Source organism: Lissotriton vulgaris, chromosome 3_1, assembly GCF_964263255.1.
Source record: "Lissotriton vulgaris chromosome 3_1, aLisVul1.2, whole genome shotgun sequence".
Classification (NCBI taxonomy): domain Eukaryota; kingdom Metazoa; phylum Chordata; class Amphibia; order Caudata; family Salamandridae; genus Lissotriton; species Lissotriton vulgaris.
The window spans coordinates 1,122,407,392-1,122,423,748 of NC_141689.1; the positions used below are offsets into that span (position 1 = coordinate 1,122,407,392).

At 44.5% G+C, this 16,357-nt stretch overlaps 1 protein-coding gene across 1 annotated transcript in view; it reads right to left on the minus strand.

The window, feature by feature from the left end:
* DAPP1 (dual adaptor of phosphotyrosine and 3-phosphoinositides 1) overlaps positions 1–16,357 on the minus strand; it is a 176,145-nt gene that overhangs the window by 11,340 nt on the left and 148,448 nt on the right. Inside the window, exons 7-8 of the mRNA XM_086961596.1 lie at positions 16,056–16,141; positions 13,708–13,795 (exon numbers count right to left, since the gene is read on the minus strand). Of these exons, the coding sequence (XP_086817722.1) occupies positions 13,708–13,795; positions 16,056–16,141 (174 nt within the window). The remainder of the gene's footprint in view (positions 1–13,707; positions 13,796–16,055; positions 16,142–16,357) is intronic.

Here is a 16,357-nt window from a genome sequence, read left to right on the forward strand (position 1 = left end):
AAAGTGGAGTACAACTACTCCAGCTTGGCTTGTACTGGGTTACCAACTCCAGGAGGGAGTGAGTAACAGGGGCCAATGAGGCCTTGCAGTCAAAGGAGTTTCCAGTCTCTGTGGGAAACTGCCATAGACTTCTATGGAGTGGTCCTGATGCATGGCATACAGGATGCTGAATGATGCTGACAATGCTATTTCAATGACAGGGGTTTCCTGGGGCCACTCAGTCCACGAACACTGTGGGGTGACTTAGACCACTGAGGTCAATGTACCTCAAAGTGTGATTGAAGTCCAGTCGAAAACCGGTTGCAACAGGTCTTCAGTTACAGCGAAACCAGCAGTTCCTTTTAACTGAGGGTAGTGTCCGTCTTGGGCAACCAAACTGCACTCTGATTAAACTTCCAGGTACTAGAGACTCAGGACCAACTTTTGAGCATTGAGACTCTGTCTCCCAGGGTACACTTCAGTGTTCAAGCGATTGTAGCTACCAACTTGCCAAGGCAGGCTTCTTCAGCTTTTGTGGTCCTGCAGCTGAAACAGGAAGTCGGCTAACTGAGTCTTGTAGTGACATCTTCTGTCTAGGGCGGTGTGACTTTTCTTTCAGCAGGGCACCACAGGCACAGTCCTCTCTGTTAGCCCAATGATCAGCAAGTGCAGTCTAGTTTTTCATGCAGCTTCTTTTTGTTGGGTCAAGGGAAAAGCAGGGCAATCCCTCTTTTGTCCTCTCTCCGTTGCAGATGTGATCCATCATCATTCCTTAGCTCACTTTGCCACCCCAGTTCAGACCCAGCCATATGCAAATCAGTCTTGACCCTGTGCCCCATGGGAACAGTCCAGCCCACCTGAAAGACTTCTGCCTGTGACCAGGGCTGGGGGTCAAGGCCTGCTAGTCTCCCTGCTGGGTAAGGGGACATCACCCGGAGAAACTAAGACCACCTGCCCTGGAGTGTCAGAGTCTGCCTGCTTGCCAAGACCACTGTGCTCTGTGATGAAGAGGAGAGTGTTGGAGGTAGCCCTACCATGAGGATTCCCTGTGTGAGTCGTGAGGGTTTAAAGGTGCACTGATCGGGCTGTAGCACGTGTGCAAGACTTTTCAGCAACCCCTGCATTCCAGGCGAGGGCCCTGGTAAACTGTGCTAAGTATTAAGCGATGTGCAGATGGCACAGGGCCCACCTGGCCTTATTGCAGTGACCCTGTATGTCAGAGGGGACAATCCGTAATGAAGTTGTGTGACCTGTGTACCAGGACTCGTGAAAGCCTGAGCAGTGACCCCGTATTCCAAAAGGGGGCCACCGTGGCGTGGACGATTGCACCGGAAAAGTCTATGTTGTATCTGGAAGGTACAGTGGCAATCCTGTATGCGGAGCGGGGGCTGCCAGGACCAAACCAAAGATTTCGGTTTGTTGCCCAGGGCTGGAGTGAAGTCTGTGCCTGTCAGATGCTGCAGCGTGTACTGTAACCCTCCAAACGGAGCAGGACCTGATCTAGAGAGAGCCTGTGCTGAGGGCACCCACTGTAATGCCAAATGCCTCTGTGCTGCAGGAGCTGTTAGGACTTGAACTAAGGCCTTTGGGGGCCCGGGCGATTCCTTGCTAAACGTGCTGATGCCTCGTAGACACTTATGACTGAAATCCTGAAGAGTCAAAATGGAACGCTTGAGTACAGTCTAATAGTTTGCAAACCCTGATGCGGCCACCAGTGAATGGGGAATAACCATAAACAAGTTGCACGGAGGAGGGTGGGGCAGGGATTCTCCGGACAACTTCTTGAGCACTGGCCTTAGGAGGGATTGTATTAATTCATTTCAATGTCACATCTGTTTGCATGTTGTAGAAAATAAGTTAGAATAGAGTTAGAAATAAAATAGTACTTCCTCATAAAAGCAAATATTTGGAGGGACATTGATTCGTTGTTTTTACTGTTGGCTCTTTGAGTTCTAAGTCCTGTCCACTGACCTGTATCTACATCTCTCTAAGGGAGCCTTGACTGCTTCACCATAGCTACAACTGAGATTCAAGTGCAGAAGGGATACTTGGCCCAGTTGAGCTGGATCAATAGTAGGTCAGGCCCTGGGCCACACGAGTAAAAGGCCTCAACTAGCACAGTTGGGTCAGGTAAGCTCTGCGTTCCACGTGGCCTTCCGAAAGAGGTTCCAACACCATGACTTGACCTTAACTCATACTCCCCTTCAGAGCCTGGCATGCATAAAAGACCCCCTCTCTAGGGCCTTCTAGGAACAGCCTTTAGCTATACTCCGGAGGTTTTGGCCTTACCCATTGTGTGGTCCTACTATCCTCAGATCCTAAAGCTTTCAGCTGTGTCCTGCAAGTCTGACTGAAAGTGGGGGTAATAAATTAGTTCCAAGCTTCTTTGATGACACTGATGGAGACAAAGGTATGTGACCTGAGCTGAGCTAACATCTAATAAATCTCTCCTGTGGGAGCATGCTTATTGAGAAACCTACTTTAACTTTTGAGACACGCAACCGACCCAATTCACCTCTTTCCCCAGCCCTGCCAATTACCAATCATCAGGCATTAGACTAATGCATTTTAATGTTGTGGTCCGCATTACCGAATTAAAATGCATTATTCACCTGCGCACTGTGAGGGAGAAGCAGGGATTGACCGCGACTATTGGGGGCAGCATTTAAAGCAGCGCAGTATCAGAGGGGCATCCCAGGATGCTCGTTTCCGGTCCAGGGAGGACCTGGTTTGGCAGTTCGGGCTGGACTGTTAACACAAGGAACAGGGTCAAGACTGATTTGCATATGGCTGGGTCCAAACTGGTGTGGTGTGGTGAGCAATAGAATGATGGATTTAACCCAGATCCTTGTGACTGGAGGTGAATGTTTTCATTGTCCAGCATTGCGTCCATCAATTGTTTATTTTGAATATGATTCTGAAACCTTGGCAGCTATGTCCCGTTCCTATAGCCATTTCATTTTGAAAGTTCATAGGTGGAGAAATAACTTTGTTGTGAAATTTGTGTTCACGTTTCTGAAAGAGGGCTAGCTTTTTGGTAGCTCAAAGTGTTTTGGCCATAAACTCCTGGTCTAACCATAACTACAGAAACACTATTGCTGACATTGTTAATTAAACTTAGCTAGTTCATATGAAAAGCAAAGTTGTTTCGCTAATAAATTTGGCCTCTTTTCTAAAATCTAGATACAATTTTCTAAAAAATAAGTCTTTATCTTTAGGTCTGTCCTAGAATATATCATGCACATTGTTTGAGGGTAAGAGGGCAATGTTCTGAAAGGGGTACAATAAGTGTGATCTCCATTTTAACTTCAGCATAGTTCACGAAGCAAAGGTTACAAAAAATATGTTTATGATAGATTGGTAACTAAATTTAGCATACACACACGAGTCACACAGCGCTATGTTTTAAAAAACATTATTTTAGGTAATCACTTCAGCAATTTTATAGTTAGCTTGTCTGTTATGTGAAGCAGACAAATAATGGGAACAAGGCATGCCGAAAATCTATGCCTTGTTCCCTAGAGCCCACTTGACAAAGAGCTCTGGGTCATGGGCTGGTGGCACAAGTGGGCACCATGCCCAGATTAGGCCCGGTTCCCAGCCGTCTTTGGAGTAAGGGTTACGGGCACATTGTGTAGATTAAAGTCATACTACACACAGAGAAGCTGATGAACACACTCCGGGGGCTTAATGGGTAAGAAGGCTGGCCAAACGTTGTGACTGGAGGTAGAACTCTTTACCGTCCAGAGGGGCCTCAGGCTAGGGTGAGAAGCTGTCCCCTCCTTTACAAGCTAACCCAGCAGACCTCATGGGAATGTTTCCACTTTGCGCAAAAAGAGTAGCCATGTTAACAAGGAGTAATACAGATATATGGGGGAGATGGACTGGAAATTACAGGGGTCCCTGTCGTAAAAAGTGAGGCAAAGCATCGGTAACAAAAAAACCTCATCTTTAAAAAGTAATTTCTATTTTTAAAAAAAAACTTAAAGTCATAGCACCATTGTTATTTGTGTAACTTTTTTAAATCCTTATTACCGAGTTACTTTAAAGAGGATATTTTGACAGATTCAATTGTTCAAGGAGTAAGAGTTAGAAGAAAAGAAAGAAATCCCCAGTTTTGCGTACAACATCTACAATAGTTTCCTCGGCCACTCCAATCCTATGCACGGTGTTCCGCTGCTTTTCATTGCAGAGGATATCAACTTTATAATGGCAAAGATGAGTGGGTTTTACAGGCAACAAGCAAAAGGGACATGATTTACTGGTGATTTCAGTTGCCTCAACGGAGACTCGGTGGATGGCCTGCCACTTTAGTTAGGCATAAAGGGAATGTGCTATTTTAATCGAGTTTTTGATCGGGACTAGTATGTTTCCCAATAAACTGTTCTAGGGTACAGCACAACAAGTGCCGATCTGTGATTAAATGCAAGAGGGTTTTATGCGGAGTACAACACTGAACTGCTTGGAATATTTTTGTACCGCTTGTTGGGCATCATTGTCTTAATGTTGCAAGGCAGAACATTATTTTTCTCTAGACCTACAGGGAGCCAAAACAGTGTAGTCTGATACTATATGGTCTTACTTTTCAGAACTGCAAAGGTTGATTTAGCTTCACCAATATACTTCCCCCATGAATAAACTAAAAATCAACCAAGAGGCTAACTTTGGAATTCTCAAAGTAACATTATCTAGTACAAAGTCAACATTTACTTAAGTTTTGTACGAAACAACACAAAAGATCTCTTTACGTGCCATTTTAAAGGCTTTTGCTCAGGTCTAAATTGTGTTGCGTGAGCACCAACCTTAGTAAATGTGGGGCCAACTGTCTTGAAGAGATGTCAGGGCAACGGTCAGGTTTAAACGTCTTAAGCACACATATGAGCCGTGCTAAAAGGGAGGTAAGTTAGTTTTGCAAATAGCCTCTTTTCATTTTCTGTGTATTCAACTGGCACATCATCGCTTAACCCTACCCTTTTATTTTCGGCTTTATAAATCTGATGCAGTGCATAGTAGACACTGGCTTTTGTGTACCTTCATGGGCCACAATAGTAGAGTACTCTTCTAGGCACCAACCTATATAACCCTTGTCCTTGCCTGCTCAGAATGTTGGCATCTTCTGGAGATTGCAATGTCCTTCAATCCTCCTATTACGGCTGCATTAGTTTTGAAATGTCTGGTATTCATTTCCAACCTGCATCAGGATTTCTTTGAAGGCTTCAGAATGAACAGAAGCATTGACAAGTCTTTACAGAAGGAATATTGCTCCACCCCCCTATACCGAGTCTCCAGTGTCATTGAGCCATCACAGAGAAGGTAAAGTGGAAAAGTGGCACAAGACAGGCCTGGTCGCCAGATTTCTACATTGCTGTGGCTTAGTTAAGAAAACATTGGCACAGCCAATAAGCCACTCCTATACAAGAGCTATTGGCTTTCCCAATATGTTTTAGCCATATTGTACACCAACATCGCTGCTGTTCAGCATGGCTAAAAGTTAGTGGGGTAAAGGAGAGTGGAGTGTCAAAGTGGAGAAGAGTGGAGTGTTAAGGAGTGTCGTGGAGTGGCATGGCACAGAGTTGACTGGAGTCATGGATTGGCACAGAGTGGAGTAATGTAGAGTGTTGAGGAGGGAGTGGAGTGTCAGAGTTAAAGGGCATAGAGTGGAGTAGAGTTGAGAAGAGTGCCAGAGAGGAGCAGAGTGTTGTAGAGTGTCATGAAGTGATGTAGAGTGGAGAGGCATAGAGGGTGTTGCACAAAGTGGAGTAGAGTGTTGTAGAGTAGAGTGATGTAGAGCAGAGTAGATTGTTGTCGAGTGTAGTGAGAGTGGAGTAGTGTAGGAGAGTGGAATGGCTGAGTAGAGTGTTGTAGAGTTGAGTTGAGTGGCATAGTGTGTCGGAGTGGAGTGGCAAATAGTGGAGTAGAGTGGAGTGAAGAAGTGTGTCAAAGAAGAGAGTGGAGTATAGTGACATTGAGTGGCATAGAGGGAGTTGCATAGAGCATCAGAGTGGAGTAGTGCCCAAGTGGAGTAGAGTGTTGTAAAGTGGAGTGGTGTAGAGTGTCATAGTGTGGAGTGGAGTTTAATGGAGTAGAGCATCATTGATTGGCGTATGGGGGAGTGGACTGGCATAGAGTTGAGTGTTGTAGAGTATATTAGAGTTAAGTGGCGTAAAGTATAGTGGTGCAGAGTAGGTTGGCGCAGAGTGCACTGGCTTTGAGAAAAGTGGTGTAGAGCCCATTAGCATAGAGTGCAGTGACGTAAAGTAGATTTCAGAATACAGTGAGGCGGCGTAGAGTGGAGTGGTGCAGAGTAGAGTGTAGAATGACAGAGTGCAGGGGCAGTAGATTGGTGTATAATAATAGTGGTGTAGAGTGCAATACAGTGGCATAGAGGTGAGTGGTGCAGAGGGTAGAGTGCAGTGGCATAAACTAAAGTGGCATAGTGTAGATTGACGTAGAGTGCATTGGCATAGAGTGGTGCAGAGTATAGTGGTGAAGAGTGCAGTTGTGCATAGTAGAGTGGGGTAGAGTGCATGGATAGTCGAGTGGTGCACAGAGGTGAAAAGTGCAGTGGTAGATGGTAGAGTGCATTGAGAGTGGTGCAGAGTAAAGTGGCATATAGTACAATGTCAGTTTGTAGTAGTGCACAGTAGATTAGAGTGGCATAGAGTGGATTGGACCAAAGTGTAGGGCCATAGAGTATAGTGGTGTACAGTGCTTTGGTGCAGAGAGAAGTAGAGTGGTGCAGAGTAGAGTGCAGTGGCACACAGCAGAATGGCAAACTTCTGTGGCAGAGAGTGCAGTGTTGCGGAGTAGAGCATAAGAGTGCAATGGTGTAGAGTGCAGTGGTGTAGTGCAGTGGCATAGAATGGTGCAGAGTAAAGTGATGTAGAGTGAAATGGTGTAGCTTAGAGTGTTGTAGAGTGCAGTGGCATAGAGTGTTGCAGAGTATAGTGGAGTACAGTGCAGCGGAGCAGGATTGATTGGTGTAGAGTGCAATGGTGTATAGTGTATTGGGTTTGAGTAAAGTGGTGTAGACTGCAGTGGCGTAGAGTGTAGCAGAGAAGAGTGACGTAGAGTGGAGTGGAGTGGCTCAGGGTAGATTGCAGTAGAGTGGAGTGGCAGAGTGGAAGGGTGAAGAGTAGATTGTTTCAGAGTAGGGTAAAGTGGTGTAGAGTGCAGTGACAGAGTAGAGTGTTGTACAGTGCAGAGATGCATTGTAGATTAAAGTGGTTTAGAGTAGATTGGCATAGAGTGAAGTGGGGAAGTGTGCAGTGGAGCATAGTAGAGTATGTGGGTAGGGTGCATTGGCATAGAGTAAAGAGGAATTTAGTTAAGTTGAGTGGTGCAGAGTGGAGTGCAGTGATGCAGAGTGGAGTGCAGTGATGCAGAGTGGAGTAGCACAGTCTGGAGTGGAGCAGAGTAGAGCGCAGTGGAGTGCACTGGGGTAAAGTGAAGTATACATAGACAACACATCTTTATTTGAAATGACCTTTACATTTGCATATACATATAGTTATGCTGATAAAACAAAGCACACAGATGATAATGTGTGGAAATGTCATCACCTAGTGCATTGATTTGTTTTGGTCGTATTAAACCATTTGTTTCAACCACACTACTGATATATTTGTGCTTTTCATATTCTGGCGTTGCATGTGTGAGTGGCGTTGCCTGTGTGAGTGGCGTTGCCTGTGTGAGTGGCGTTGCATGGTTGAGTGAGTGGCGTTGCATGGTTGAGTGAGTGGCGTTGCATGGTTGTGTGAGTGGCGTTGCATGTGTGAGTGGCGTTGCATGTGTGAGTGGCGTTGCATGTGTGAGTGGCGTTGCATGTGTGAGTGGCGTTGCATGTGTGAGTGGCGTTGCATGTGTGAGTGGCGTTGCATGTGTGAGTGGCGTTGCATGTGTGAGTGGCGTTGCATGTGTGAGTGGCGTTGCATGTGTGAGTGGCGTTGCATGTGTGAGTGGCGTTGCATGTGTCAGAGGCTAAATGTAGCACAGGGAGACCTCCAGCGGTAAGACAATCAAAAACAACTTAGAAAACATTTCACAGTATGAAAAGATCAAACTCCTGAACGAGCGTGATACACCTCAGCTAAAAATCATGATAAATAACACACATTAGAAGTGAAACTGCAAGTACAGAAGGACCAGCTTTGCTTGTTTAAAACTCAGAGGCAAAAGAAGAGGACATATGTACTTATGACATATGCTCTCCCACTTCAGGCAGATGAGTGTAATGTGTAAAGCGTCTTGTGGAGCAACCATGTCACATGAGCAGATCGTGGAGTCTGAGGACTTATGCCATCCCGCTAAGAGTTGTGGCAACAAATGAAATAAATAAATAAAACACATACACCATGAAGCAGACACAGGGACGTGGACACCGCGCTAAGCCAAGAAGATAAAGAATGGCAGCCGAAGCAAATACAAACAAGCAGCAATTTGCCACGGCCTGCCTGCAAGGCTCAAAGTGTTAGAAGGCAGGTCTTGGGCAGAGGCAGAGTACTGACTTAGGAATGACTGAGGCGCATTGGTGTGAAGCACATCAAAGGGCTTCTCCTCCCCTAATTAGGTGAGGAGAAGCCGTTTCGGGAAACTGAAAGTACGGCCGGCCTGCGGCCAGCCATGAATAATTAGGGGAGGAGAAGCCCTTTGATGTGCTGGGCTGGCCCTGAATGCGCCTGCATGTTTAATCACGTGGTCCACGTGAACTGCATGAAAACCGCGGGGCTGAAAGCCCTTTGGTTTGACGATGTTTTCGCCACTTGAATTCTCGCTCCGCTCGATGCGCTTGCGCACATCGATCGGTCGCGAGACCTAAAAAGGGTAATACATTGATGCCACGTGCATTACTGCTGAACGGCCATTTAGTGGTTAAATCTGGTAGAAGGAGGAAAACTCATGCAATAAATTAAACTCTTGTATCTCAGAAACATATATGTAGAAATGCTAAAATAGGACCAACTAGGACACCCTCATTTCTGTGGGAAAGACTAACACTACATAACTGGCTTTGTGAACCAATTCAAGAGCCACACTTAGCAGTGTGTAGACCAGTTCTTAATTTAAAAAAAAAAGTAAGTGTTAGGGCCCTCGCCAGGAGGCCCCTGCAGCTTGCACCACCCCTTGCTCCCAACATAATTGCCAATGAGACTACCAACACAGCTACTAACCATCACACTACTACAAGTGTAAAAATTATGAATATTCCAGACACCCAAAGCTATAGTAAAAGCTAGCTTGGCAAGCATGTAGCAGTAATTTTTAATGGATATTGTATTAGACTACTGTTGTTGTGCTCATCTGTAAATTAGACAAACAGTGCCACCATATGGCAGACTGTCATAAGTGCCTGTGTTGAGAATGAAGTGCCACTGCCGCCAGCTCAAATTAAGCACTAGTGTGGATTATTTCATACTGGAAGTTTGACTTGCCAAGAGCAGGAATGGTAATCTTTAAATAACCTAGATGGAAGGTCATTTTGCTAGGCTGAGCCGCTACCCTCATCCAGGTCAGGTTTGCTTGAAATGAAAAGCAGTTGAGAGACAAATGACATCTGTTCTTTTTTTGTGGTGAACCATTGAAAGCTGTGTAATGGGTATGAGCACCTTGCGAAGTTTTCTTCCACATTCCCATGACAAACCTCAACTTGTAACCATGAGAAACCTCAACCTTGTACAAAGACTAGTAATATGAACATTTTCCCCTTTGTAAATACACTCATGCAATAAACAACCATGAGCTCTCCAATCAAGATAAGGTGTGCTTGTTGAAGTCTTAAAGTGAATTCTTACCACACAGCCTTGTAGAAATAGAATTTGCAAGGAATTTCGGAATCAGCTTGTGCGTACTTCGAAAGGGTTTCCGCCCGCAGCACAAGTTCCCATAGAGAAATGGTAGTTTGCGATCGCACCATGTGCGGTCGCATCTTAATAGGGGGTGCTAACCGCCGACCAATGGTCGGCCGGTTCTCACACCGAGATGGTGTTGGGCGGACGCAAGTCCACCCAACATTGTAATTGGCCCCTTAATGTTATGTATTACAGTAAATTTGACAAGAAATACATACAACTCTGATTCCAGATGTACATTGGTTTCTTGTGGTAGAACAAAGCCCATGATTCACAAAATCACAGCGCCCTCCTGAAGAAACCATCAGCAGACCCCACCGAACTCAAGAACTACCGCCCATCTCGCTCCTCCGTTTCCTGCCAAAGTCATCGAGAAGACCGTCAACAGTCAGCTTGCCGCCTTCCTCGAGACGAACGGATCCCTCGACCACTCGCAGTCTGGCTTCCGAGCCAACCACAGCACCGAGACCGCCCTCATCGCAGCCACTGATGACATCCGAGCCCTGCTCGACAATGGGGAAACAGCGGCTCTCATCCTCCTGGACCTCTCCGCAGCGTTCGATACTGTCTGCCACCGCACCCTAGTTCAACGCCTCAGCAACATCGGAATCCAAGACAGGGCACTGGAGTAGATCATCTCGTTCCTCGCCGGAAGAACCCAGAGAGTCCGCCTCCCCCCTTCAGATCCGAGGCCACCGAAGTCATCTGCGGCGTACCACAAGGATCATCACTCAGCCCCACCCTCTTAAACGTCTACATGAGCCCCCTCGCAGCCATCGCACGCCAACACAACCTCAATATCATCTCCTACGACGACACCCAGCTGATCCTCTCCCTCACCAACGACCCAGCCGCCGCCAGAACCAACCTTCATGAAGGGATGAAAGACGTAGCCGAGTGGATGATGAACAGCCGCCTGAAACTGAACTCGGACAAGACGGAAGTCCTCATCCTTGGATCATCACCCTCTGCCTGGGACGACCCCTGGTGGCCCCATGCCCTGGGCAGCGCACCCAAACCAACGGACCACGCACGCAACCTGGGCTTCATCCTGGACTCCTGCCTCTCGATGACCAGACAAGTCAACGCCGTCTCATCATCGTGTTTCAACATCCTACGTATGCTCCGAAAGATCTTCCGATGGATCCCCACCGAAACCAGGAAGACTGTCACCCAGGCTCTCGTCACCAGCCGACTGGACTACCGAAACACCCTCTATACCGGAAACACAGCCAAACTGCAGAAAAGACTACAACGCATCCAGAACGCCTCCGCACGACGCATCCTGGACATCCCCCGACAGCCACATCTCCGGACACCTGAGAGACCTGCACTGGCTCCCCGTCAGCAAGAGAATCACGTTCCGACTCCTCACCCACGTGCACAAGGCTCTCCACGACCTGGGCCCCAGGTACCTCAACAACTGCCTGACATTCTACACTCCCACCCGCCAGCTACGATCGACCAGCCACGCCCTAGCCGCCGTTCCACACATTCGAAGAGCCACCATGGGAGGAAGATCCTTCTACCTGGCAGCCAAGACTTGGAACTCCCTCCCCACCCACCTCCGTCGTACCCAAGACCACCTCTCCTTCAGGAAGCAACTCAAGACCTGGCTGTTCGAGCAGTAGCAGACCCCTCCCCCCCAAGCGCCTTGAGACCCTCCGGGTGAGTAGCGCGCTATACAAATTCCTGATTGATTGATTGAAAATACAGTTGTGTAATGTACAAAAGCCGTTTTGTGAGTCAGAATGACCTCTCTGACTCAGAATTGCTTTTGTGGCCCTTTCTGAATCACAAGTAGGAGGTGGCATTCTAGAGGTATCCCTCTCCTGTTTGTGAGGTGCCAAGGTATGTATCAGTGGTGATCGCAACTGCAGTTGCAGCTGGAAACTATTGACCAGTTATCGACCACAGAGTATCTGACTTCCAAAAAAGAGACGCCATCTATGGGGGGCATCTTCCTCTTATAGGCATAGTGTTGACAGCCTCGGGTTGAGCAAGCAGATGTTGACTTGCCTGCTCAACCCAATGTATTCCTCAACAGGAAACTTATTTTTAAAGTAGCAGCTGTCCCTGTAATGGAATCTGGAGGTTTGGAAGAAGCATCCATCCTATTCACAGTCAATCACAAGGGGCAAACTGTGACCTGCCAAATTATTATTCATTAAGCAGGTATTTTTAGGACCACCACCCCCATCCTTGGGTGGGAATTTTGTAGTGCAGCATATTATTACACAGGTCCATCACAAGATTACATGCAGGTGACAAAAGGTTGGAGATCAAATAGTATCCACTGTATGCATCCTTTCTGTTTGTACCTCAGGCCCTTATGATTGGATTTAAATCCTATTGGTTTACTACTGAATATTCTCATGTGCTTGGAGAGGATTCCAATGCTTTTATACATTGAGCAGGTTTTAGGAAGGCACTGTCCTACAAACAATCCTACAACCCATTTAAACCAAATTTTGTTTGTGTGAAGGAGAATCTAAACTCCCACTCAGCACTCACAATCATGACCAAATTCATTATCCTGCATGTGTGAGACTCATTAGGTTAACTTTGCAATTTAAATGAACGTACATTGAATAACTTGTATGTTAAAGGAATAGGTTATGAAAATAATGATCACTTATATGACTTTCTAATGAACGAAAAAAAATTCTATTCGAATTATGGGGCTACTGAGCTTCATTAGTTTCTTCGCATGTAATTCATTCCATGTCCAAAGTAACATTACCTTTTTTGCCCCAATTGCAATCAGGCTATTAATCCCAATTTAGGTATAAAACTTGTCTGTGCACGGATTGGTATAACAATTTGTGCAAAGTTATTGTACTAACCTGGCAGTTTTCCAATCCTAATTTCGCCAGGGAAATACGGATCAACTTTGTGAGTGGAAAAAGTGCAAATGTTCCAGCTCAGGAATTCCAGGAAACGTGCTACTAATGCATACTCCTCCTTCAGTAAAGTGATTGATAAATGTTATCATTGTGAGTCTGATTGGCAAACCATTTAGGACCTGATTCACAGAGCTAAAGTAAGTAAGTTTAAGTGTAAGTTTATGATTTTCTGCAATTCACAAAGGAGTTTTAAGAGTAGCATTGAGACAGTACAGAATAGAATCTTAAGGTGTGGAATGTGTTGTGGTCAGGGATGGAATGGATGAACTGTCAGGAGAGACAGTTGGTCAGAGTTCGCTGTACGATGAGGTGTATTTATTAAAGCTCCACTTACCTTTACCACTTGCAGGCTGTGTCACCCATGGAAGAACATAACAGGTATCTTTACAACTATCCGCACTTGTGGCGGAGACTCACAAGATAAAATGATACGCAGTCGTAAAGATACTCCTCATAAAATTGCTTTGTGAATTGCAAAAAAGTCGGAAACTTTCACAAAAGTGTACTTTTACCTTTGTGAATCAGGCCCTCAGTGCGCTTAGCTGAAATTTGGTTAACAAAATGGAGTCTGTATTTGCTGTTGACAGATCTAATTCACAGAGTCAAGATTTGCTGAAATTTTGTAAGCACAATTTTCCCGTTATATAGGAGAAAACATTACTAATATATGCATAATTTTCTATTATATTCAGTGTTCGTTACTAGTAGGAACTAGGGTTAGGCCAGTGACTATTGTAAATGCTGGGAGCATCCTCAAAGTTGTAACTTTAGGGATATTTACTGATATTTGCAATAACCTGGCCCATTCCAATCGTGCTCAGTTTATACATCAAAAAGGGAAAATGTAATTAATGATATTTAGCAAGGGAAATGGCAAGAAACGTCCCTGCTTCTGTGCGAATTGGGGAAAAGATTTTCCTCACTAAAAAAAATTAGATTTTCTTTGTACAAATAATAATTATTACTGAACTTACCATTTTCCATCGTAAAATTTTAATCCACTCGTCTGCCTCTGCTCCTGTTTTTGCACACATGTAATACGTCCGAAGTGGAAATACTAAACTGTTAACACAAGATACAGAAGAAAGGCCCAGATGAACCAGGGTTTGGATGTCCCAGTCTAACAACATATTATTGGTACTATTCTTGTCTAGAAGTTGAGTTTGAACTCAAGATTGAAAGCAGCACCTTAACTTTATGAAAATGATATACAAATGTTATAACATTGGTAATGGTACACATTGCACCACAAGAATGACAGTGCAACAATAATAATCATGTTCATTTGAAATTAAACATTTTCCCGATTACGCAATTAATAGACTTGTACACATTCTGAAAGTGAGCTTCCCCTTTAAAAATTCAGTTTAGATCAATTGGGCGCAAACACTACTCGTTATAGACAGGATACAAAAGTAAATACTAATTCAAAAGAATCGGGAAGAAATTCTGCAGCTACCAATGACATATAATACCAGTTCAAGTGACTTGAAAGGTGCTGATAATTATAAGGATCTGAAGCAGAAATATGTAACTTCTAGTGTCACTTTGCTGAGTGTTATCAGTTTTAGAACATTAGTTTAAAGTGATTTGTGGATCTGCACAATACTGTCCCGATGTCAAACAACATTACAGAATTATAAGATTCATTAATAATGTTTCAAAATAACATTCTTAACGCAGTAATATTTGTTAAGCATGTTAAAACTGAAAAATTAAATTACAGTTCCAAAAAATAGTCATCTATATGTTTTTGTGTATAACACAGGGAGAATATCTTACTCCCAAACTTTCTTTTTTGTTCCTAATTTAACTATTTTGAACTTGGGACATGCATTCTGGTGCCTGCCTCTTGGCTTCCTCAGTAAGCCAGTATGTGGCTGTTTCTTCATTTTCACACAGTGCAGGCAATGTAAATGCTCCTCTAATCAGGGGTTAGAGGGCCTCTCAGGCCACTGGGCTTAGGTGCACCTACACCTGCTGCCCTTCTGGAAGCTACACCATTGTTGTCCATGGTGGCACAATTTTCACTTATCATATTGCCCATCTGCTGCGAACCTATATCGGCATCAGCATATTCAGTGACGACTGAAAGAAATGAATCCTGATCTGACCCAACGTTGACAGACAACATTGGTTTTCTCTATACGAGTAATTGGCTCTATTCTGAAGTGTAAAAGATGAACCAAAAGATGAGAATAATTTGAATTCGTAACCTGGGGTGCTTCATTAAGGGAGTCTTAGAAGTACTGCTTTATAATATGATCTTTTGGTCTATATGCAAGGTTATTTATTGTAACTCCAAGATTTAAAAATATTTTTTCCTCCGTTACTCTTGTAATAATTGTGTGACATAATTATGCAGCAGAGACACCCCACCCAACGATACTCGGTGCAGACAATAAATCACATAAACCCGACTTGAAATATTAAATTACTTAAAATGAATTCCGCTTTAATACCCCAAAGACCCTATGGAGAAACAATCAGCCAGCAGCAGCTGGAGTTTAAAAACACACTTGAGAATCCTTAATCAGACTTGCCTCTTTGTTGAGTGTGTGTATTCCCCTCACACGACTGTCTGCATCCCCTGTACCAGTTTAAGACTGGTTTGCTGACCACTGCAGACAGAGTTACATAACAAGGTACTGTATTGACTAATAATGTAGATACAAACATCAAACTACCATTAGGTTACCTGAGCATCACCCACAGTTCATAGACTTGGCCATAGAAATGCATTGCCTCGAATGTAAGGGATAACAAGAATATACCTCATACATGAATCAGGGTGTGTAGGCTAGGGAGACATTGTTAACGGCAGAAAATCAATTCGTTGTAACCATACATTGAGGTCAAATTTTTTTATCCTTTGATACCAACAAGTTCATGGTTGAGGCATTCAAAAACATTCATGGACTGTTTGTAGATGGACTACAGGGAAGTCACATGCACTTTATGGTAGAGGAACGTATTAGGTACTGGTGTAAGACTGAAGTGTTAGGGATAATAAAGAACTAGGCAGCCCAGGTTATCCCCTGGCTAGACAAATTACATGATCTAACAAGAAGTTGTGGCATTAGCATTTTACACAAGAAAACCTACCAGCATAAGGTGAGCTGTATTGCTGTGAGCTTCATAACCAAGATGCTTCTGGTCTCTGTGCTAAAGCCATCTTGGTCTTGACAATGGAACATCTACAACAGATGTTTTCTGGTATGTTAAAACATGGAATAGGAACCTCGGTTGGGAGGGCACCGTACCAGCATGTGGAAGGATGTGCGAACATCTCTTCTGGAGACGCCTACAGAGAAGTACTTACCAAAAACAGTTGACTCTATCCTGCGAGTAATCAAACTGCACTGCTGAGCATTCCGTCAGGTCCAACGTTCGAATGGGCTCCGATGACTAGAAAATAAGATCATGTTGGGGTTACTAACTGCCAAGTCAATTTATCTGTTGGTCTTTAAAGACAAAACACAGTAACCCATCTCACAAAAAGAGTTTGAAATCTATTGATGCATTGCATTCATTTACAAACGCTTCCCACGCTCACAAAATCTACAGTCTTACGGACAACTTCCCTTATAGAACATACAAATCATAATCCCACTTATTTATATT